The 23,698-nt window shown below is 60.7% G+C and overlaps 1 protein-coding gene across 1 annotated transcript in view; it reads left to right on the forward strand.

Annotated features, from left to right (window-relative positions):
* LOC117869006 (unconventional myosin-Vb-like) overlaps positions 1–23,698 on the forward strand; it is a 51,111-nt gene that overhangs the window by 24,410 nt on the left and 3,003 nt on the right. The window contains exons 14-34 of the mRNA XM_034755458.1: positions 393–395; positions 1,005–1,157; positions 1,995–2,092; positions 2,551–2,637; positions 2,746–2,857; positions 4,565–4,776; positions 5,331–5,487; positions 7,110–7,349; positions 8,904–9,119; positions 9,958–10,051; positions 10,372–10,520; positions 12,395–12,511; positions 13,407–13,661; positions 13,766–13,878; positions 14,338–14,524; positions 14,889–14,982; positions 15,906–16,040; positions 18,360–18,511; positions 20,865–20,954; positions 22,411–22,561; positions 23,284–23,551. Of these exons, the coding sequence (XP_034611349.1) occupies positions 393–395; positions 1,005–1,157; positions 1,995–2,092; positions 2,551–2,637; positions 2,746–2,857; positions 4,565–4,776; positions 5,331–5,487; positions 7,110–7,349; positions 8,904–9,119; positions 9,958–10,051; positions 10,372–10,520; positions 12,395–12,511; positions 13,407–13,661; positions 13,766–13,878; positions 14,338–14,524; positions 14,889–14,982; positions 15,906–16,040; positions 18,360–18,511; positions 20,865–20,954; positions 22,411–22,561; positions 23,284–23,551 (3,083 nt within the window). The remainder of the gene's footprint in view (positions 1–392; positions 396–1,004; positions 1,158–1,994; positions 2,093–2,550; positions 2,638–2,745; positions 2,858–4,564; positions 4,777–5,330; positions 5,488–7,109; positions 7,350–8,903; positions 9,120–9,957; positions 10,052–10,371; positions 10,521–12,394; positions 12,512–13,406; positions 13,662–13,765; positions 13,879–14,337; positions 14,525–14,888; positions 14,983–15,905; positions 16,041–18,359; positions 18,512–20,864; positions 20,955–22,410; positions 22,562–23,283; positions 23,552–23,698) is intronic.

The raw sequence follows: 23,698 nt of genomic DNA on the forward strand, positions 1-23,698 counted from the left end.
GAGGGGGGGGGGGCCGGAAATGGGCCCCCCCCCCAGATGGGCGCTGTCCCCCTCCACCACGCTCTTTCCCTCTCCCCCCCCCCCCCCCCCCCCCAAACCATGCTCTGCAAACTGACCTGTAAAACAGCTGTCTGGCTAGAACCCCCCTGGCATGGGAACGGCCTGTGGGAGCCCAACAGGCCAGGCTTGTGTGTGTGTGTGTGTGTGTACACGCACACGCACACTCTCTGCTGGGGCTCCAGGCCACTGTTGCAATGCAGGATGCTAGACACTGGGAACTGTTAGCCTGGGGAGCGGGGGAGGCCAGCAGACACAGCAACAGTGACCTTGCTGTTAAGTTAATCGTCTGCCATTTCTCTCCCCCCCTCGTTGTCATCCCATGGACCCTGCAGAAGGTAAGTGGTACCGCGGGGTAGGAGATGCAGGCCACTCTCCCTCAGTTGCGGCTCACGGGGACCGGTGGGGGAGCCTGCAGGTTGCCAGTTCTGGCTGGATGTTTTCCTGCAGGTTTCATCACGTGACATGGAAGGAGGCAGCCCTAGGGTGACACCTGGTGCATTGCAATGGGGGCCCTTGACCCTGGGCTGTGGATGCTACTTAGCCCTATTGGGAGTGGGGATGAACTGCTCCCTAAGCTGGGGGGGCCATGGGCTGGTTCGTGGCGTGCTCTGGACTGACCCCAGGCTCAGATCCGTGCGGCCTGTGACTGAGCCCTGTGCAGGTCAGACTCTGCCCGATGCCCCAGCTGGTGCAGAGAGCTGCCCGTGAGTGGCACTGGCACAGATGCAGGGAGGGCTGCATCCTGCCGCAGGGCCTGCCGTTCTCATGCAGCTGGCTCTGTGGCTCCCCACGGTGCCACTGCAGCTCTGGGAGCCAGGGCGCTGTGGCCACGGAGCCCCTATTGCAATAGGGCTCGGGGTTGCTGGCTGCCTGCCCCTGCTGGCCAGTAGGTGTCGCTCATGGCCTGCTGCTGGCTCTGATCCTTCTGCTCTCTCCCCACGCAGTCTGCGCTGCTCGCCGAGCTCTTCCCAGAGGAGGGGGACGGCAGCATCGCCCTACCCTCCCGCAGGTCCCATGGGTCCAGGGTGACCGTCCGCCCCGGCAGGAGGTCTTTGCCAGCTCCTGACAAGGAGCACAGGAAACCCATCTCCACCCAGGTACCCAGCAGGGCTGGCGTGTCCTATGCCTGTTCCGCCTGCTCTCCCCATGGGGGGAGGTTCAGCACCCCCCCCATCACTATCCCCTTTAACGCTGCACTGAGCATCCACCCCTGTGCAAACCCCGCCTGGCTTCTCAATGTGCTGAACACATTCCTCCTCCACTCCAGGAAATCTGACCAGCCTGGCTCTGCCTTAGAAGTGCTGAGCCCCTCCGAATCCTGCTGGCTTCTGGGGACAGCCGGTGCTCAGCACAGCTGGAAATCGGGGGGCCTTGGACTCCCAGGGGAGGGATCTCTGCCCCTGTCAGTGAGATGCTCCCAACCCTTTCGCTGGGAGGTGGGGAGAGATGGGCCCAAGCACACAGACATTCCCAGACTCGGCTGCGTGCTGGGGCTGGCCTGAGCTGCAGACCACGGGCTTGGTGGGCTGGGGACTCTGGCTCCAGGCCGCTCGGAGGCTTATCAGCATCTGAGGCACTGAATGGTGCTGCCAGGTGAGGAGGTGGCCTGGAAAGGGGCAGCTGGGTATCTAGGGGCTGCATTCAGGGGTTCCCCTTCTCCTGTGGACCAGCCTTCAGCTTAGGACAATGGGTCCTGGTGCTCTCTGCTGCCCACCCAGTGTCCAGGGCTCTCGGCTGCCCACCCAGCGTCTGGGCCCTTTGCCTAGGCCCATAGAGGGCCGGGGGAAATGCAGCTCATGGCCCCCAACCCTCCCCAGGGAATCTAGAAGCATCTTCACTCTGCTGAGGACAAGGTCAGAGCCTGCTCCCAAGCCCTGGCTCCCCACTGGGGCATCCACACCCAGACCTAAGCCTGCTCGCTCTGTCCCCTGCAGTTCAAAGCGTCGCTGCACAAGCTCATGGAGACCCTGAGCAGCACCGCGCCCCACTACGTGCGCTGCATCAAACCCAACGACCGCAAGCGGCCCTTCGAGTGAGTGCCTGGCTTTGCAATGGGGCAGGGGCTGGAGGGGGAGAGACTCCAGCTGGACGTGCCAGGGCCAGACCTGCTGTCTGGGGAGCCTGCATCACCAAGCAACTCTTGTGAAACTAGTAGCAACGTGTTCCGTCCCCTGGAGTGGGACCGGCTCTGCAGTAGCAAAACTGGTCGCCTCCTTGGTCCAGTGCGGAGTCAGGCGACTTCCCTGTCTGGGTGACTTCCCTTGCTGTCTGGAACGGCCCTGCAGCAGGGCTGTGAGCTGCAGCACCAGCGGCCTTGTTCCCATGGGCGCCTCTGCATGCTGTTTTTGATACAGTCAGCAAGCAGGTGGCCTGCCCAGGCTTGGGCCGAGAGCAGTGCCAGCCAGGTGTGCTGCATGGGGGATGGCAGATCCGAACCACGAGCTCTAAGGAACCCTCACTCAGAGGGCGCTGACTCTGTCTCTGCTCTAGGTTTGACGCCAAGCGAGCAGTCGAGCAGCTGAGAGCCTGTGGGGTCCTGGAAACCATTCAGATCAGCGCCTCTGGCTATCCATCCAGGTACGGCCAGCCCAGGCGTTTCCTGCCTGCCCTCCTCTCTGCCGGAGCATTTGGGTCCCTGGCGCTCGCTAACGCGCCCCTTTGGGTCTGGCTTCTGTGCCCCCGCAGGTGGACGTACGTGGAGTTCTTCAGCAGGTACAGGGCTCTGATGCGCCCGGAGGAGCTGATGGGCGGTGATGAGAGGCAGACCTGCCGGCTTGTCCTCGAGAGGCTGCTCAAGGTAAGAGTCCTGCAGGTTGCCGTGCCGGGGGAGAGAACCCTGGATGGGGCAGCAGGGGATCAAATTCTAGGCCCTCGCTGCTACTGCACCCAGCTTTTCCTGCCACCCCACCTGCTCCTCCGTGCCCCGCGGGAAGGTGCCTGCTGGTGCACCCGGCCGTGTGGCCTTGATAGGCCCTTCCCTCCTAGCCGTGAGGTCACTATGGCAGGAAACAGGTGGTTCAAGTCCATCTGGATTGTGCCATAGCCTCAGGCTGGGGGTGTCTGGGGCCAGGCGTCACTGCGGGTGCTGCAGTCATCTGTCCCCGCCCCCCACCCCTCGAAAACGGGACTAGCCTGCCCAGTGTCGCACTGCTCCCATGGCGTCCCAGAGACGGGCAAAGGGCGCCTGGCCCACAACCCTCTGCCCAATACAACCTGCTCCTGTGGGAAACATCGACTCAGCCGAAACCAACCAACTTCCCCGTGGAGACGGCGCTGCATCGCCCGGTGAGAGGCGTGGGCTGGGTCCCCTGTGTGCCCGGCTGCCTCTCCTCCATGCACCAGTCTGCCTTCCTGACGAGCGGCTCGTCCTAGGAGTCTGGCCATGGATCCCCCCTCCTAGGGCAGGGGTTCGTTCCCAAACTGCGGGATGCGTGCCCCTGCGGGTACATGCAGCCTCTCTTGGGGGGCACATGGGAGAAATTGTGGAATGGGGGATTTTATTGATTGATTTATTGCATTTTCCTAATAGGCTACTCAGACAAAGCTTTAAAACCGGGAATTTTTTTGCATAAAATACGGTACATTTACTAAGACGTACCAATGAGAACGGATACAGGGCGACGCTGACGTACAAAGCCCTCCCCTCCAATCACTGTAGAGCGCGGGTTCAGTTGCCAAGCAACTGTCCGGTCTGTCTGAGCTCAGAACTTAGGGTTTTTTTGGTTGTACCTGTTTGTGCTCTAACTAGATCTGTACGTAACCGTGGAAGCTGGGCCGATGGCTAAAGCCAGGCAGTGTGAAGAACACCGAGTATCCGTGATGAGAAGGGTGTGGGGACGCGGGCAGCTGGCAGATCTGGAAGGGGGTCTGCGTTGAGCAACATTTGGGAGCCTCTGCCATAGGCACAGGGCACGAGAGGCCCCTGAACTACAACTCCCAAGAGGCATTGCAGCAGCCTTTCCAAACTGGAACATTGAGGATTTTGGCTGAAATCCTCAGGGTTTTTTTTCCAACCAGCCCTGGGCATCTGAGCCCATGGGTGGGCCGGGTGAGCTCCTGCCAGCTGGTGCTGACCGTACTGTGCTAAGCTGGCGTTGGCTTGTCCCGTGGCCAAGCTGAGGGTCCCCGTTCTCTGGGCAGGCCAAGGCCTGTCCCGGTCTCTGCGTGCTGCCGCTTCCTTTCTGCCCAGGCCAGAGACCATCTGGGGATTTGTTCCCCAGCTCTGCCAGTCTGACCCTGAACAGGTGGCTTATCCTCTGGCCCGTGTCCCTCCCGGTGTGCAGCTCAGTGTTGGGTGTCTAAAGGGTTAATATCCCCCTCTCCCTGGGATGATCTGGATGCTGCAGCCCCCTCCTGTCAGCTGTGGGAGGAGGGTCTGTCCAGCCAGGAAGGGCCCGCACCACGCTGCTGCTATCCAAGCCTGCAGCAAGGAACACCCATGGCTGAGTTTGCTCCACCCCATTGTACTTGCCTGGTCATGGATCTCGCTATCCTCTTCCCACAGGACCCCAGCAAATACCAGTGTGGGAAGGGCAAGATCTTCTTCCGTGCTGGCCAGGTGGCCTTCCTGGAGGAGCTGCGTGGCAGGAGGCTGAGAGCAGCCTGCGTCTTCATTCAGAAGAGCCTTCATTGCTGGCTGGGGAGAAGACGCTTCTTGCGTATGCGAGCTGCGGCCATCTGCCTCCAGCGCTTTTCCCGGGGCTTCCTGGCCCGGAGGTGAGAGGTGCTGCCCCCGTCTGCCAGGTTGAGCCAGGCATTCATGTGGCTCTGCCTTGGCATCTGGCCCCTGGAGACCCATCTCTGGGCACCCTCAGCCCTTTGCTGTACCCAGCCGCTGGAACAGGGCAGCTAAGAGCCACTGATGCAGTGTCTGGCTGGCAAACAGCATTCCCAAAGCTACAGCAGGTGGAGGCCTGGGCGGGGACCTGGAGCTAGCCACGCTCCACCCCAGAAGTGGCTGCATTTCAAAATCCCATGTCCCTACTCTGGGAGCCAGGAGAAGCTGGTGCCAGGATAGCAGCTGTGATTGGGTCTCATTTGGGGGTGAATGGAGCAGTGCCCTAGCTCTGAGCCTAGGGAGGTGGGGGGTCGGCCTCAGGACCTCATGCTGGGTCTCTGCTGTGGGGGTCTGCAGGGACTAGGGTAGACCCTGGGTCTGTGCTGCTGGGGGTCACTCTGTCCCGGGGGGACGGGGGCGGGGTGTAAGTTCTGCTGCCCTGCCCCAGTGGGCTCTGGATTCCCATGCCCAGCGCCCGTTGCCCGTTGTGCAGGCTCGCCAGGCGCCTGAGGAGGACCAGCGCTGCGCTCACCCTGCAGAAGAACTTCAAGATGGCCCTGGCCAGGCGCTCGTACCTCCGCACCCAGGCAGCAGCGGTCACCATCCAGGCCTTCGCCCGCGGCATGTTCGCCAGGCGCCTGCACCGCCAGGTACCAGCCCTGCCCGCAGCCGTGGGGTTGGGGATCCACTTGTGGTGGCAGCTTCAGAGGGGGACATCCTGCGTGTGCTCCCAGTGCCCAGGGGGTGCAGCACTTGGGGAAGGGGGTACTGATGGGTTACAGGAGCCCCAGGTAATGGGGGGGCGGGGGGAGGGGAAGAGGGATTTGCTGGCAGGTGCATCCTGGGATCTGGAGGGAACCCCCTTGCTTAGTACCCCTGTAGAGCAAAGATGCACCCCCCCTCTCGCTGCAGGCTCTTGCCACGAGGTAGAGCAGTTACCTGTTTGGCTCAGCTCCCTGTCCTGCATGTGCAGGGAGTGTGGGGCCTTACCTGGCAGCATGGGGAGGGGGTACCTGTGGGCAGCCCCCCCCCCAAACTGCAGGCAGTGTGAGCAAGTAGTGCTGCGACTCCCTAGGCAGGTGTACCACTCTCCTGCCCGGGATATGGGGCGCCTGGTGGCCCAATCAGGGTCTGTTGGGAGCCGCCCCATCCCCACCCTCAGGAGTGACCAGGTTCCTAGCAGATATCGAAGGTGGCGCGTGCGCCTCGGCTCGGGAGATCTGCGTTGTATTGTGCTGGCTCACGTGGGTCCAGTTCCCGGTGGGGCTCGCACTGGAGGGGCCCACGCCCCACACCTGCCCACAGCCCCTCTGCGGGGAGTAGGCACGGGTGTAGGCAGAGTCTTAGAGCCACACCTGACCTCATGCAGGTGCCAACTTTCACTTTTCCGGCTGGGTGCTCAACTGAGTGGCCCCGCCCCCATCCCATCCCTTCTCCAAGGCCCCCCCCCCCCTTCCCCCCCCCCCCCCCCAGTGTGCCCTGCCTCATCCCACCCCTGCTCCGCCCCCGCAAGTGCCTCCTGCCCAGTGCCAAACAGCTGATTGGTGGGTGCTGAGCACTCCCAATTTTTTGGGTGGGTGGGTGCTCCAGCCCCAGAGCACCCACAGTTAGGCCAGGCATCAGCACTGACTATCTCCTGGGTGTCCTCAGAGGCCGGCAGGCTGCCCGCAGCACTTGAGGGCTGCGAAGTGGAAAGGCAGAAACCCACAGAACCAAACTAGAGCTGGGGGGCGAAGGGGGAGGAATTCGATGCCTGACTCTGGTCTTGTCCTGGAGTCCAGGCTTGGATCTGATCCCAGCCAACTGCTCCCGTGTGTGTGTGTGTGTGTGTGGTGGAGGGGGTGGGCATGGTTCTGGAACTGCCTTGGAGTAGTAGTACTAAATACCCCCACACTGGAAAAATTATTCCAGCGCCAGTCTCTAGCAACCCTTCTCTCTTCCTCCCCTCGGCTCAGGTTCGGGATAGAACAGTTGCAACAATGTCCCCTCGTCTGCTCCTAAGCGCTCCTCAGGGGCCACCAAGTGCCTCATTCCAGTAAGACCATGTGGGTAAACCCTCTGGTCGTGAAGCAGGGCTCCTATTCTCACAGGCATCCTTGGCGTGAGAGGCAGGGGGTGCAGCGTTGTTCCTAACTAGCGTGTTCTTGGATCCCTTGGGGCTGCTCTTTGTGCAAGGACGTAGCTGCTGGCGCCTGGTGTGCTGGCCGAGTTTCTGCCCTAAAGCAATGGGTGTTGCCCTAAACCTTGGCTGCTCTATCTGCTCTGTCCCCAGATGGTGGCAAGCCAGAAAGCTGTTGTGATCCAGAGCGCAGTGAGGGGCTGGCTGGCTCGCACCAAGTACCTTCGGGTGCGCAGGTCGGTGGTCTATCTGCAGTGCTGCTGCCGGCGCATGCGGGCTCGCAGGGAGCTGAGACGGCTCCGGGTCGAGGCACGGTCGGTGGAGCACTACAAACAGCTCAACAAAGGCATGGAGATCAAAGTGATGCAGCTGCAGTGCAAAGTGGATGAGCAGGTGGGTGGGTCGGCTCCTCCTGCTGCCCCAGAGCTACAGGGGGATTCCTGGGCCTCTAGCGTTGGGATGAGTCTTAAAGGCAAGGTGCTGACTGCTCATGGCATGTTTGCGAGAGTCCTGGGGAACTTGCTAAGTTCCCCTAGCAGTCTACGTTGGATCGTCCCCTCCTCCTCAATGTTCCTGTGAGTTGTTAAGCAGTAGCCATGCTCCACTCCAGAGGTGGCTGCATTTCACTCCCTTAATGATGCTGGACAATCTCCGATCCATCTCTGCATGTTCTTGGTGCATACACTCTGCTCTGAGAAGATGCCTGGGGGAAACGCCCCTCTACCCTTCTCCTGGGAAGCACTGTCCATTAGTGCAGCCAGACTTCGGTTCTTTTCCGTCCCAGCAGTACCTGACTTCCTGCTAGTCCCTGGAGACTTGGATCGGGCTCTTCTGGTAGAGCAGGATCCTGGACCTCTTGGCTCAGGACAGATTTCTGGTTCTGAACCCACCTAACTTCCTACGGCTCAGCCCTTGGGGGGATAGTGGAAAGCGAAGGTGTGGGGCGTGAGGCAGTGCAGATGGAGCAGCTGGCTTTGTAGGGCTGGAGGAAGGCTGCAAGCGGCAGCGGCTTTCCCTGCTCTGGTCTCGCCTCGGGGACTGAGTGGGCACCATGTGCTCATGCCCCGGCAGCCTTCGAACCTCTCTTCTCCCCACCCCTCTCCCGCATATCCAGCGGATGCCACTTGTGTAATTTCCTTGCGGTGCCTATTGTCTGCCCCCTCCCCCGCCCAGCAGCGTCTCTGGCTCTGCTCGTGCCTGGCATGCCGTGTTCTGTCGCTGAATATTTACCAGCGGGCGCCGCCATCTGTCTGCCTCCCGTGTCTCGTGGTTTGCTCTCTGCTGGGGAGGGGCTTCTTTAAATCGAACCTGCGTCCCTGACGCTCTCTGGCCTATGGGGCAAACCCCATCTCACTGCTCTGGGGTGGATCGGGCGGCCTGGAGAGCGGGCGAAGGGGACTTGGGAAAAGCCAGGCACTCTTGGGCCAAACATCTCCGGGGTGGGGCAGGGCAGCGGCCTGGGATCTCTGACAAAGGCTGGCCCCAGAGGGGTTCCTCTGAGCTGTGCAGAGCCTGGGAACAGAAGGTGGCCCAGTGCCAAGGAGCAGGCAGGCCAGGCCCAAGGCAAGGAAAGACCGGCCTGTACGCCGGGGCTGGTAAAGCAGGAAACTGGGAGTCAGGACTCCTGGGTTCCATTCTCAGCCCTGACACCCAAGTGGTGGGCCTTGGGGAAGTCATTCCTCCTCCCATGCCTCAGTTTCCCCAGCAGTGTCCTGGGGCTGACCCCTCTCGGGTTGGGGGGGGCACTGTGGATAGCACCTCATTTCCGAGGAGCTGTTTGGCTTTGTGGGGGATGATGGGGCAGCCTGGCGGGATGAGGCCGAGGCAGCTTCTCTGGATTTCCCCCCTCCCGGTTCCCCGCTGTTTAATGCTCAGATAGGAATCACCCAGTTCCTCCCCTGGGACCCTGCAGGCCTGAAACGGCTCTTGACTGCTGCCCCCCCACAGGCCAGGGAGAACCGGAGCCTCTCGGAGCAGCTGTCGGCACTGAGAGCCTCCCACAGCGAGGAGGTGGAGCGGCTGCGCAGCGAGCTGCGGGGGCTGCGGGAGGACAAGGCGCAGGAGACGCGCATCCGGGAGCTGCAGGAGCAGCTGCAGCGTGTGGAGTCGGAGAAGAGCAGCTCGGAAGGCAGGCTGGGCCGGGAGATGGAGGAGCTGAAACAGGTGCGGGGCAGAGGCAGGGGTGACCCTTGACTGTCCGGCTAGCGGGCAGCCAGCGGTAACCCTGAGGGGAGTTAAACGTCCCTTCCTTAGACCTGGTCCCAAAGAGCAACGATCCCCATCCCCGTGGTTAATGGGCGTGACTCAAACCCAACACTGAGCATGCGGGGCAGCTCCAATAGCTGGCAGCAGTAGTAGGCTGGTTATCATCTCTGGCTCACCCATGAGAGGGGAAGGTGACGCAAGCGTGCTCCTTGCTAGTGTTGCAAAGCTCTGGTGACTTAACAAGCTAGTCTATACATAGACTTGGCAGGAGTCGATTTTTTTTATCGGTAAATGTCGACCACCATAAATATCCCTGTAGGCACAAACCATCAAATACGTCCGTCGATACTCGAAATGTAGACGGCCAGAAACGCTGCTTGACGTTAACCTTCTGAAAGCAAACCCGGATTGTTTTGTATATCTGACGTAAGAAGTTGACGATGGGGTTCAAGTTGTAAAGCTTTAACTCTCGGGGTCTCCGCATTGTCTGATCCCCTCCCTGCCACCGAAGTTCCCACAACTGAAAATTTGACTAAAAAATTGAAGCAAACACTTAAATCCTTGATGCTGCCCATCAAAAGTAAAACTGTCAATAAATCTCCCACACGGGGGCCTGGCTACTCTCCAGGCCCCCTGGCTGGTGGGGTAGAGGAAGGACCGGCCCTGCAGCCTGTGATGGCCCCATGTGAAAGAGCCTGCCTGGCCGCTGACCCCCAGAGCAGGTCTTCTCGCCCCATAGCTCTGGACTGCTGTCAGGGTCTGGCCCCACCGCCCATCTCTCTCTCTCACCCGCCAGCGCCTGACTGAGCTAGAAGCCATGAAATCCAATCTGAAGGAAGAGAAGGACGCTCTAAACCAGCGGATCATGGAGCAGTCGCAGGAGCTGGAAGGTAAACTCTGCCCTGCCCCTTTGCACCCAGCACAGCAGGAATCGGCTGGGGGCTGGATTCTATGGAAGCCCAGCGAGAGGCTCCGGCTGTGCTCACCCGGGCAGCCCAGCTCTGGCAGGGTGAGACTGGCCCAAAACTAGGTGGGCTGGTTACTGCCAGTCACGGCCCCAGCTCTGTGCCCCACCTCGTCCCAGAGGCAAGGTCTAGTGTGGCCTGAGCCTGCACAGGGTGGTCACTGGGCGGGGAGCAGAGCCTGTCCCAGGTCCAGGCCAGCAGGCAAACGTTGCCTTCTCTGCTCTCCTCCTCCTCACCCCCTGCAGACCAGCTGCGCCGGCGCGTGGCAGCGGAGAGCCAGGAGCTGCTGTGCCAGCTGGAGGGGGAGAGGGCTCGCTACCAGAGCCTGGTGAAAGAGTGTGCCCGCCTGGAGCAGTGCTGCGAGAACCTGCAGGACGAAGTGGCCTTCCACAAGGTGAGCAGTGCGGGCTGGGCTGATACTCCGGGGAGCCAGGCAAGGGGTCACAGGAAAGCTCTTGCTGAAGGATTCTCACAGGGAGTTCAGACGGGCAGGACCGGATAGGTGGGCAAGGAGCCTGGCGGCGGGTGCCTTGCTGGTCTGAGTGGACACAGCACAGTCCCAGGGCTCGGCCGTGGCTCTGCAAAGCGCCCTGGAGGTGGCCCAAGGGTCGCTCTGTGTTCAGATCCGTGCCCTGCCGCTGAGACCAGATCCGCACCATTGGCACGAAGCTGGCTGGGCTTTCGAAACAGCAAGGAGTCCAAATCCCAGTGACTCCACATGGTGTCTGGCCCCCAGACACCTCCAGCTCTCTGGAAAAGTCCCAGCCTGAAGCTAATGTCACAGCTGCACCATCCACTTCTGCCCTGCTCCCCTGGAGATCAGAGGGGAACGTTGTGATGGGTTGGATCACAGAAACCCCCTTGGGAGCTGCCACCCGATGTGCAAAGACTACCCCTGCTTCTGTTTTCCCTGCCAGCTCAGGACTCCAGCACCCTGTCTCGCTGAGCCAGACACTCCCGTCTGCTCCAACACAGACCCAGGGCCTGAATCACTTGCCCCAAAGTTGCAGGTTTACCTGAAAACAGCTCACAGAAGTGTGCTTGTCTTTAGCACTCAGATGCCCAACTCCCAATGGGGTCTAAACCCAAATAAATCCGTTTTACCCTGTATAAAGCTTATGCAGAGTAAACTCATAAATTGTTCGCCCTCTATAACACTGATAGAGATGCACAGTTGTTTGCTCCCCAAGTATTAATACATACTCTGAGTTAATTACTAAATAAAAAGTGATTTTATTAAATACAGACAGTAGGATTTAAGTGGTTCCAAGTAGTAACAGACAGAACAAAGTAAGTCACCAAGTAAAATAAAATAAAATGCGCAAATCTATGTCTACTCAAACTGAATACAGATAATCTCACCCTCAGAGATGCTTCAGTAAGTTTTTTCTCAGACTGGACACCTTCCAGGCCTGGGCACAATTCTTTCCCCTGGTACAGCTCTTGTTGCAGCTCAGGTGATGGCTAGGGGATTCTTCATGATGGCTCCTCTCCCGCTTTGTTCTCTTCCACCCCTTTATATATCTTTTGCATAAGGCGGGAACCCTTTGTCCCTCTGGGTTTCCACCACCCCTCACTGGAAAAGCACCAGGTTAAAGATGGATTCCAGTTCAGGTGACATGATCACATGTCACTGCAAGACTTCATTACTCACTTGCCAGCACACACATACAGGAAGACTCACAGGTAAATACAGCCATCTGCAGACAATGGGAGTCATCAAGATTCCAAACCATCCTTAATGGCCCACACTTTACATAATTACAATAGGCCCTCAGAGTTCTATTTTATATTTCTAGTTTTAGATAAAAGAGTGGTACATTTATACAAATCAGATGATCACACTCAGTAGATTATAAGCTTTGTAATTATACCTTACAAGAGACCTTTTGCTTGAAGCATATCTCAGTTACGTTATATTCACTTTTTTTACCATATTCTTCTAAAACTATCCGAGTTACATTATATTCACTTATTATCATGGTTTTATAAAACCATATAGACTGCACAACGTCAAACGTCTCTCCGGTTCCCATGGCGGGACTCCCAGGCAGGCAGCACATCCCCTGGAGGACAGAGGCACCCCGCCCCATATCCATCACCACTGGGCTAGGGAGCAGTAGCACGTGCCCGCTCCAAGCTATTGATGTGTGGTCCGAGCTGTCTCCCCATGCTGACCCTGCTGCCCATGCCCTAGCCCCCCTGTAACAAGGACTGGAACTTCAGCCACCGTATAATGCACCCTTGTACCTTTCCTCCCCACTCCAGCGAACCCCCAGCCTCCAAAGGTCCCCTTCATCTGACAGCATCCTGGACTCTGAATGCAGCTACCCGTCGTCTCTGTCGACGGCGCCGTCCCGGGATGATGCCGACCAGCAGAGCGAGGTGAGACGCTTTCACATCAAGCACCTGGCTTTGGTGCATGGCTCTGCCCTGACTCCGGGTGGGAAGCTGAGCATCTGGGCTCTGGAACGAGCCATGCTGTGGTTTGCGTTGCCCTGGGCAGGGAGCAGGGGGAAGTCCTTTCTTCAGAACTGGCCAGCTGCCTGGGACCAGATGTTCCCTCTCTCGTCCGTGCCCCCCAGAATCCTGTCCGATCCCTGCTCCGGATCAGCCCAGCGGGGCTGCAAAGTGCAGCCCGAGAATCACTCGTCCTTTAGTAAGAACAGTGTCCCCGAGCATGCCTTCCAGCCCTTTGCCCCTCGGTGGTGGCAGCGGCACCCAGCTGCCAGTCCCATTGGCACCAAACTCGGGCCGGGAATCGTAGCCAGGCCCTTCTGACTGGGTGGGCTGTGCTGGTGATTTCATTGGTTCAGCCCAGTTAGTGCCTGCAAAGACGTGGCCTTTGACTGGCACCTGTCGCACAGGGCTCCGTGCGCTTCCTGTGGCGGAAACCTCCCCTCCCGTGTGAGGTCTCGTCAGTGGGGAAGCTGCCCAAGCTCGCAGCTTGGTGGCAGAGCCAGGACTAAACCCTGGCGTCCACTCCCCTGTGCTGCCTCCCGGCAGACGTGCCCAGCGTTCCCATGTGTGCGACTGGGCTAACCAGGCCGACCTGTCCTGCCATCCCACGGTCCGATGCCAGGCGTGCCCTTTCTGCTCACTCCTGAAGAGTGCCAATGGGCTGTGGGTTAGTGCAGAGCTTGGCGTCCGGCATCGCCTGCCCAGTGCAGCCAGATGGCCCCGTCTGAGGGGGGCTCGGTGTCCAGCGTCCAACACACCAGGGATGGTACTTGAATGCATCTCCTCGCTTCCTTCTCCACCCGCGCCTTCCTCCCCACAGTCCCCATCTCAGCCCCTGGACCAGGAGAGGGGCCGCTGGAGGCAGAGGCACGGGTGGAGGAGGATCAGATCCGACAGCCCTCCCTCCTCGCTGGATGACGATGATGGCCAGGACCCCTACGAGAAGGCTTATCTCCTCCTCCTGGGACAGCTCAACGTGGTCACCGAGGACCTGGCCAGGACCCGCGAGGAGCTGCGCAGGGCCAAGGTTCAGCTGGCTCACGAGAGGAAGCCATTTGAGATCTTCAAGCGCCGGGTGAGCGTCTCGCCCATCCTATCCCTCGCTGCCGCAGTTTCTGGGGGTGGGGAGGGGTCTGCTGCCTGAACGGCCGGGTTCAGTCTCCCCCTTCTCCCCAGCAGAACATTGCAGAGATCCTGGGGTTGAACAAGAGCCCAGAGAAGATGACTGAGGAAGACTCGATGATGGAGGAAGACTTGAAATACGCGTATGATGCCGTCCGGGTTTCCAATAAGTGAGTCTGTTTACAGACCTGCTTCCCCTGCTCAGTGTCTCGGCCATGTCTGGGTTTTCCATAATGCTGCAGTGGAAGGCTTAAAAACCGCCCCCGGGGGCACGCCCTCGAGTGGCGGATGCCCTGGGGGAGCAGCAGGCTGTCTGAGGTTGCAGGGACCCATTTGTGGTGGAGAGGAGAGACGGGGTTTGGGTGGCAAGAGCCGGGTCAGAGCTGACGGTGGGAAGTGCGTGATGCAGTGTGTGGAGATTTCAAAAATTTCCAGAGTCCAGTCTTCTGGGGTCTGTTCCAAGCTCGGCCTTTGACTTAGCAGGCTGCTTCGAGCCCGCTTCCGTCTCCCTGGCTGTAAAACGGGGGAAACTTGCCTGTCTCCCCCACGGAGGGGCACAGTGAGGCCTCACCACCTCCTGCCTGGTGAGCCAATCGCTGGCACCTCCGAGTTCTTGCCTTTCCTCGCAGGCTACTGGAGAGCCAGCTGCAGGAGCAGCAGCAGCAGCACGAGCAGGAGCTGGAAAGTCTCCGCCTGGACGTCTGCTCCCTGAGGCAGCTGAGCACGCAGCAGCAGAGCCGGATCCAGGACCTGCAGCTGCGTCAGGGGGAAGACGGGCTCCAGCCCCAGATCGTCCAGCTGAAGCGAGAGAACCTGGTAAAGGGGGAGTGGGCCTGGGGGGAGCATTGCGTGGCCGAGCAGGCTCACGACGTGGCTGGGCTAGGGCGGATCGCTGCTCAGCATGGTGGGTAAACGCCCTGATGGAGCACCCCCCCGCCTCCCCAGGCTGGCTCTTTGAGGGCACATTGCATGCTGGGACTTTGGGCTCCTTGAAGGGGCCATGTGCCCATCGGAGACGACAGTAGCTGGGGCAGCATTCTGCATCTCATTGGCTGCGAGGCTGTCCCAAAGAGGTCTTGCTGCTGGCGGGGAGGGTGTGTTGGAAAGCGAGCCCCCCTCAGGCACCGGGTGAGGCTGGGGGTGAAGTCTCTGGACTATCCTTTCCCCTGGTGCTCCCCAGGATCTGGCAGGGCAGCTGGACACCAGGGGGAAGAACCTGCTCAAGCTTCGAAAGCAGCTGAAAACCTCCGTGAAGCAAATCCAGGATCTCACAGGCAGGTGCCTCCTGTGACTGGACGGGCTGGGGGGCGAATGTCCGTTGGGGGGTTCTGCTCCCGACCGCAGCCCCCAGCCTGGCTTCACGCAGAAATGCGGCTCTGCCTCCTCACCGCAGAGACCCGCTATGCCAATGACGGCAGCAGGGCAGAGGCGACGCACCGTGCGCTCTAATGCCAGGTTCAATGACACCCTCCCCCGCCACCCTCACCTGCCACGGGGCGTCGCTACCCGTCTACACGAGAGCTGCTTTGCAGCCAGGAAGCAGAAACGAGCCTCTCGCTGACTGATGAGCTACCAAAAGGGCTTTTCTTAGCCGCTGTTCTGGGCTCGCCTTGTCTCATGGTGTCTCCGAATAGCAAAGCTCCCACGCTCCGTGCTTTGGGCTGTGCTCTCTGAAAGTCCCCCGCTGGGCACAGCAGCCCCCCTACGCAGCTGCCAACCCCAGAGCAGTGCTAGCAATGCCTGATGAATTGCAGAGTCGGCCTACTCTGATCCAGTGTCCCCTTCACTATTGCGGGGTTCAGAGCGGCAAGCACCCCCTACCCCAGAGCGGGCTGAGCAGGGAGCTTGGCAGAACTGGGGGTGCTCTTGGCAGCAGTTTGATGGACAGGGAGGTGCAGGTGGCTGGTGGGTGCCACGGGCTATTGGACATTCACAGATTAACCCTTCACCTGCTCGCCTCTTAATTCACCTGGCAGCATCCATCCGGTTCACTCTCAATCCAGTGGGACCGATTCCGTCCCTCCAGCTGGCCCGAGCCACCTCTGGCTCTAGTATCCCTCTGCCTGGGGCCAGCTTTCCTGGCAGGGTGTGGGCAGAGGTGGGACGCCCAGTCCCTGCCCCACTTGAGTCAGGTTACATGGCCCCAGAGCATCCACTTGGATCCGACTCTAATGTTCTTACTCCTTCCCCTGTGCAGCAAGCAGAGAGGCCCAGTTGCTGGAGCAGAAGGTGAAGGTGGAAGAGATGGAAAGGCCCCTTGATGATGCTTTTGAGGGCATGTTGGGGTGCAAAGCAGAGGATGAAGGGCGCCTCATCAGGACCATCATCACAGGTGGGGGGCTGATGGTCTGTCTACACAGCAGTGCAAGTCCTGGCTCAAGCCAACCCCCCCTTGTGTCCACACAGATTATATGTTCACCATTGGCTCAAACCTCCGGGCCTGGGACCCTGCAGAGCTGGAGGGGCCGGGACTCTCCTATCCCCAGTGGCTTGCATCTAACACAGACGTCCTTGGGGCCTGTCGCGCTAGAGCAGCGGCGAGAGGCAGGTGTGATGCTGAGGCATCAATCTGTCATGCGCGCCCGCAGCCATGTGGTGCCAGTCTCGCTGTCGCAGCGGGAACACAGCATGCAGACAGGCTCGTGGGAAAGCGCTCACAGCGCAGCAGGCTGGGACAGATGTGAAGAAGGATGAAGTGTGGATTGCTTGGCGGGATGACCGCTGGGGAGGGAGGTGCCCGAATAGAATCTGTGCTAGGAGAGGGAGAAAATGGCTCTGGAGCTGGGAAAACGGCGAGGTGCGAAATCGCTCGATGGAAAATAGGGGTAAACTTCCCCTTTTTGAGCCCCTCCCGGGGAAGGATTCGTGGGCAGGTGCTTTAGGGATATTGGGCTTCCCAAGTTGCTCCAGAGCTTTCACATTGCGCACACCTTTCTAATCATGCTGACATCTCATGAGGAGCATCTGGGAATGGGATGTTCCCCATGGCCCGTGCAGAACTTCACTAAGCTCCTCTGCTACATCGCCCTCCACTGCAGCTCCCCTTTCCACCCGAGCACCCCGCACACCTCGTCCCATTCATCCCAGCCTCCCCTTTTTTGCTTTGTGCCCCCCGGAAAAGCAGCCAGTTCTGGGGTAGAGCACATCAGTGCCACACAGGGAGTGAAGAACATTGTATCCCTTTGAAACCTGCAGGGTAATGCAGGTACACTGGCAGAACACCTGGGGGGTCTGGCCAAGACTGGGGGGGGCGAATGTGCCAGTTCGGATTGTGCTGTGGGCTGCAGAATGGCCGTGTGTGCGCGGTGCTTGGTTTGCTGTCTGGTCGGGAAGGCACATGAGGTCGAGTTGCCCCCTTTAACGGGGGCAGGAACCCTACATGGGAGCAGGCAGGGAAGGAGTGACTAACAGACAGCTCTGACTTTGAAAGGGGATGGGGGTTTTCTGCCTGCTCGTTTGGGTTCCGTTTATTTGGGGTGGATGGGAAGTCTCCAGCCCCACCCTGGTTAGTGCTGGGCCTGGCCAGTGGTGGCTCTGTCATTATGAGCAATGACTGAGCTCTTGTGAGTGGGCAAAGGGATTAAATCAAATCTGCCCCTGCACGTGCCCAAGTGGGAGAGCCCAGAAATGCAGCCGTGGGGCAGGGGTGTGTGTGCATATTAATTTCCATCCGGCTGCCATGAGACAGCCCCCAGCTGAGCCCTGATGTCCTCGCCATGAAACACAGCCCCGGGACAGATTCCAGGCACCTTCCCCCAGGGATGGGGGAGAGCAGCTGCCCTGGGGGTGCTGACGTGCCCCTGGCTCTCCTGACGCAGCAGCTGGGATATGGGGCGAAGGCTCCATTGGGGCTGGTGACTTGTGCATTGCGGATCTATGTCCTGCCAGCCACCCCCAAACCGGGGGCTCCTGGCTCAGAGCAGCACAGCCCGCACCCTGCGGCGTGGCCGGCTCTTCGGCCGGAGGGTATCTGTCAGCAGCCGGAGGCCTCCTCCCCAAACGCTGTGTAAATAACAGACCTGCAGGACACAAGCAGGAGCCTGCTAAGGGCGAACCCAAGCTGGCGAGGAGGGGAAGGGGGCTGGAGCAGGACAGCACCTGGCTGGGCCAGATGTCGGATCATTCGATGGGGGCGGGTAGCGTGGCTGTGCTGAAGGCTGGGGGGCAGAGGATTGGGCAGGGTGGGGCAGAGATGAAGCCCCAGCATGGGGAGGGAAGAGCAGAGGGGGCTGTGCCTGGAGAGATGCTAACGACAGGGAGGGGTGATGGTCCTGCTGCCCCTCTGGGGGCTGGCCTGAGCGCAAGCTGCTTGGCTGTAATGAAAGGGGCGACTGAGCCTTGGGATCCGGGCTCTGTCCGGAAGGTGATGGGCCCAGTTCGGGGTCAGAGGACACATTGCTGAAGTTAGCAGGAGCTTCGTTCCTTCAGGGGCGGAGAGGGGGCTTGAAATTGGGGCACTGAATGCAGGCCCTGTCTTGTCCGACCTGTTGCTTGCTACGACCCCTCTGTTCTGTAGGCCTTGCCTCCTCTACTGAGGATGGCCACTCCGGTGGGGCAGGCCCCAGCCTGTGACTTGTGGCTCGGACCTCAGACTCCTGCTGTTGAGGGAACAAGCCATCCCGGACTCACTCGTCCCCTTCTCGCCCTGCAGATTTCAAACCGCAGCACAGCCCCGGTGCCGTCCCCGGGCTGCCGGCCTACGTCCTGTTCATGTGCTTCCGGCATGCGGACGCCAGCCACGACGAGCACCGGATCCACTCGCTCTTCACCGCCGCCGTCAGTGGCATCAAGCGGGTGGTGAAGGTACGGCGGGGGGCAGGCTGGGCGGGGGGATCATGGTCCCTCTGTACTTAATGGCTGGCTTGCTGAGGGGCTGCCCTCAGATGCTGGCTCCCTACCACTGGTGCGTGCCCCACCCCCATTGTTCCCTCTTGTGCCTGAGCTGTCCAGAAATGCCCCCTGCGGACCCCAGACATGTCCTTGTGTGACCTGGGGGAGGGGTCAGGGATCTGTGACGCCACCCTCACGAGGGTGCCTGTTGAGGACCGCTTGGGGCCCTGGGGCCAAGGTTAGAGGCTGGGTCAGCATGGCAGATGGGTGCCCTGATGGGGAGGCGCAGGCGAGCAGGTCAGCTCCCTGGGGTCAGCCAGCGGGAGCCTGACGCTGCTGGTTTCCTGCCTCTGGCCAGAGACAGCCTCAGTCACGGAGGGTCCCCCACTGCTCCGCTCCACTCGCTGGGTGTGGGCTTGGGGCTGCTAGCAGGGAGGGCTGGGCTGCTGTTTCCTCCCCCACTGGGGCCCCCCCATGCAGAGGGAGAGGCCGGGGGTGTCTGGGGGGCAGTGATTGGAGGAGACGTGGGGGAGCGGGGTGAGGGAGGTCTTGCTGCCCCAGCAGGGCATGTGGGGGAAGAGCCCCCTCGCTCCCAGTGAGAGCCCTGCCGAGGAGTGTCTAGCCCCAGTGGCTGGGGAGAAGAGCAGCGTCCGGCTCTTGCTGCAGTGTCAGTCTCCTGTGAGCTGGGCCTGGGCCCAAAAGGAGAAGGGAGCAAACACGAATACTGGAGCGCTGGGCCCTGCAGAAAGCACAAGCTCGCGCTGGCCAGGCCATGTGTGGCACTACCTCTTCCTGCAGCTGCATTTGTCTCTGGCAGTGACTTTGCCGGTCTGGGGCAGTGACTGCTCCTCCCCAGCACTGGTTGCATCAGGGCTCTTACTGCCTCTCAGCAGACGCAGCTCCCTGATCGGCAGCCGCCCATAGGGTACATCCCGCCCCCCCCCCCCCCCCCCGATAGCTGGGGCCCCATGGCGCCGGGAGATGGAGATAGCTGGTGCTGGCCCAGTTCAAGTTCCTCCAGCCCCAAGCTGCTACGCTAACTTGGCCGGGAGGGAGAGGAGAACTAGCCACTCTCCAGGTTTGGTGGGAGAATGGGCCCCGAGGAACCCAGGAGTCCTAGCCTTTCTCCAGTGCCTGGCTGAGCAGCGAGGGCTCTGAATCCAGGGCCAATTGACTCAGCTCACCTGGAGCCTGGCTAGAAACGTGACGTCGTCACTTGGGAAGCTACTTCCCAGCCGCTGGCCGGGCCCAGCGGTGCTGGATCTCGGGCTCGTCCTAGCCTGTCTGTACTCCTGTCTGTCCAGCCCTTCTCCCGTTCGCCCAGCGCCATGTTAAAGTCGTGCGCTGCGGGCATTGCCGAGCACCGTGCACCCCGGTCCCCTCGAGCCGTGGGCAGAACAGAGAAGCAAAATCAGGGAACCGAGCCAGGACGCCTGGGTTCTATCTCCGCTGTTCTGCACCCGCCTGGTCACCTCGGGCAGGTCACTGCCCCTCGGGGCCTTAGTTTCCCCACCTGTAAAACGGCCTGAGTCAGGAAGAGCTCTCCAGTGCCAATGCACTTCTGAGCTCGTGACCGTGAATCCCCACAGCACCTGGGTTAATGAGGCCCCACCCCTGCTCTCCCTTTCCAGGAGGGAGTTGGGGCTCTGCTGGGGGGCAGCAGGGAGGAGAGGCTGGGGCCTGGCTGAGTTGGAAGGGACCCCTTTGCTTGTACAGCCGAGTTGAGTCTGTAATTGATAGCAAGAGTGGCTGTGGGGTCCCTCTGCTCAGCCGCCCCTTGGCTCTGTTGTCGTGGTGTGGCTAGAGGATCCCAGATGGGATCAAGGCATCCTCTCCCCCAGCAGGGCCTTGCCTCTTGGGGATGCCCCGAGGATGGATTCGGGGCACGTGAGGCTCAGATCCCCTGCTGCGGGGGTGCAGAGCTGGCAGGAGTACTACCACGGCCCTGCACACCTGAGCCAGCGCTGCAGGAGGCCTCCAGCCATGTGCTCTGTGAGTGGGGCCACGGCTGCCGGCTGTGACCAGGGTCTCTCTGGAGCAGGCCCAGTGATGACTGGGGACCCCAGACACTGGTTGGGCTGTCGGGGAGCAACTGTAAAATCCAGGCCTCCCGAGGCGGCCAGGGGCACAAAAGGAGGGGCTCGGCGGGGCTGGGCTCGGCGGGGCTGAACACAGCCCTTTGCGTCTGCTGAGTGGCTCCCTGTTCTGGCCCCCGCACTGATTTGGGGGCGGGGGGTTGCTGGTGTGCCCACACCCTCTAGCACAGCTGCCTGGCACAATCTCCTCATGCTCCTCCTCCACAACGCTTTGTGTCTCCCGCTCGCAGAAGCACAGCGAGGACTTCGACGTGGTGGCGCTCTGGCTCGCCAACACCTGCTGCCTCATCAACTGCCTGAGACAGTACGGCGGGGACCAGGTGAGGGCCCGGGGCCTGCTCCAGCACTACAGCTCCTCCCTCGGCAGCACCAGCGGCCCTGAACCCCCGGCTGGGGGCTGCAGAACAGATCACGGCCGGGAAGCAGCGGGCATGGGGCTGGCACCCTGGGCGGGGATGTTTGCCTTTAGTAGGTTCCCCACTAGTTTCTTCTGAGACCAAGGTGGCGTTGAGTCAGGCCGTGGCGCTGGCTTGGCTCACTGTTTGCTCAGTGGTGGTTTGCTTCAGTTTCTCTCCCTTGGGGTCGGTCGCTCCAGCCCTCGGCCTCAGGCAGGATCTGGCCGGGCCATGGTCTTGGTGCTCCGCTGGGATGCCTCTGGCTTGCACCGCCCTGCGCGTACTAGCTCTTTGCCTGCCATCCTGTGCGGCAAATTGCACGTCTTGAATTTCATCTTGCTGATTTTACACCAGTTCTCCAAAGAGCTGCCTGGAGGTAGGAAAAGTCAAATGGGGGGACTAAGCGGTGAGGCAGAGGCCCCTGGGTCTGGTTCTGGGTGCCACGCTTCAGGGAAGGTGTGGATAAATTAGAGTCCAGAGGTGAGCACTGAGAATCAGAAAAGGTTTAGACAACCTGACCTTGGAGAGAAGCTGAAAACTGGGCTTGTTTAGTCTTGAGGAGCTGGGGGATGGGAACCTGATAATTAGCCTTCAAATGCGTTGAGGACCGTTACAAAGAAGACTGTGATCAATTCGCCATGTCCTGCCTTCAGTGGACAAGGAGTGATGGGCTTAATTTGCAGCAAGGGAGGTCTAGATTAGATATTAGGAAAATCTTTCGAACTCTCAGGGTAGCGACACTCTGGAGGGAGGTGGTGGGATCCCCGTCCCTGGAGGTTTTTAACAGGCTGGACGAACACCTGTCAGCAATGGCCTAGGTTTGCTTGGTCCTGCCCCAGCGCAGGGGCCTGGAGTCTGACCTCTCGAGGTCCCTGACATGCCTACGATTCTATGGTGAACCACAACCCAGACCCTCTGGCCTCAAACTGGGCAGTAGCTGCTGGCCTGGGGAGGGGTCTCTTCCTACCAGCAAACCATCTACCCCCAAAGGGCTGAGGAGAACCCAGCCAGATCCCCTCCATGGAAGCCCCTGAGACCAGCATCCTCGGGGTGCTCTGAGCACTAGAATAGGATGCTTGGCTGACCTTGGGCCAGTCCCACCTGTACCGTGGGGATACTGGGTACTGCTGGGTGCTTTACTCCGCCTGCCTCGGGGAGGGGGGCAGCAGAGCTTATGGCGGTGGGGACGGAGTTGATCTTTAGTCATTGACCTGTCAGGTTTGCTGAGATCCGTGGGTGGGAAGGACTCTGGAGGGGTTGCTGGGGTGGGTCCCTATGCATGGCTATCCCACAGCTCTCTAGAGCCCGGGGAGTGGCTCTGCCGTGCTCCAGCACCTCTCGGTCCACGTGGTCCTAGAGCCCGGCCATTTGCGCTCTGCAGAGCTACCGGCTGGCCAACACCCCCAAGCAGAACCAGCACTGCCTGAGGAACTTCGACCTCGCCAGCCACTGCCAGAGCCTGGGGGACCTGGCCATCCAGATCTACCAGCAGCTGATCCGCGTGGCCCAGAAACAACTGAAGCCCATGATTGGTAGGTACCGGCTGGGCCTCCCGGGAGCGAGCTTGGTGTGACGAGCTGCACTCGAGGGGTGAGGGCAGCAAGAGAGTTGGCTTCTGGCTCGGTGCTCGAGGCGGGGAGGCCGTGGCTAGGCCTGGCATAAAGGGGCCACTGTGGGCTGGGAAGACCTGGCATCTTGAGAGCAAGTGGCCCCTGTGCCCCTCAGTACAGACTCAGAGGGACCTCGTTACCTGCCAAGTGACCCTCTAGGATTGAGGGTGGCTGGGGCAGTGACCTGCCACTTACCCCCCGGTGGGGGGAGTGAGGAGATTCATGGCATGAGCTGGGCTGGGGGCAAGGGAACAGGAAGGTCCCTGCGCTGCCACCCACGTGAGCCGCCTGGCTGAGCGACTGCACCCTGGGAGTGTGGCACTCGGGGCTAGTCTGGGTCCGTTCCGAATGGCAGCGAGCGAGGGGGCAAGCTGCCCTGGCAGGAGGGGCAGGTGACTCACCAGATGGCAGGAGCCTGGCTGGAGGTGCAGCGCCTGCCCGCAGCAGCAGGTGAGCAGTGGGGTCACAGGGCATGCACAGGGTGCTGCCCAGAAATCAGTGCCCAGGACGTACCCAGCCCCCGTGGGCACCGAGCGCAGAGCCAGCCGCAGCAGACAGGGCCCTTTGCTCCCGGAGGGAAGGGCACTGGGATTTCAGCGCCACTGGCCAGGCTGAGCTCAGGCTCTCTCCCTCCGCCCTGCTAGTGGCCGCCATGCTGGAGAGCGAGACCATCCAGGGCTTGTCGGCCAGGCCCCCCGGTTACCGCAAGCAGCCGGCGGCTCCCGCCTACACGCTGGACTCACTCCTCCAGCAACTCAGCTCCTTCCACGAGGCGCTGGAGAGGCACCAGCTGGAGCCCGTGGTCGTGGGCCAGGCCTTCCGGCAGCTCCTCTTCACCGTCAGCGGCGTGGCCCTCAACTACCTGCTCCTCAGGAGAGACGCCTGTTCCTGGAGTCAGGGAGTCCAGCTCAGGTCAGTCCGTCCCCCTCCCCCCTCCAGTGGGGCTTGGATGCTCCCCAGTCAGGCTGGTCTTGGCCTGGGGAAGGGAGACCCCGGGCTGGGCCTAGAGCCAAACCTGCCACCTCCTGGACTCTCCATCCAGGCTACAGCCGCTGCCCG

This window comes from Trachemys scripta, chromosome 22, assembly GCF_013100865.1.
Source record: "Trachemys scripta elegans isolate TJP31775 chromosome 22, CAS_Tse_1.0, whole genome shotgun sequence".
Classification (NCBI taxonomy): Eukaryota; Metazoa; Chordata; order Testudines; family Emydidae; genus Trachemys; species Trachemys scripta.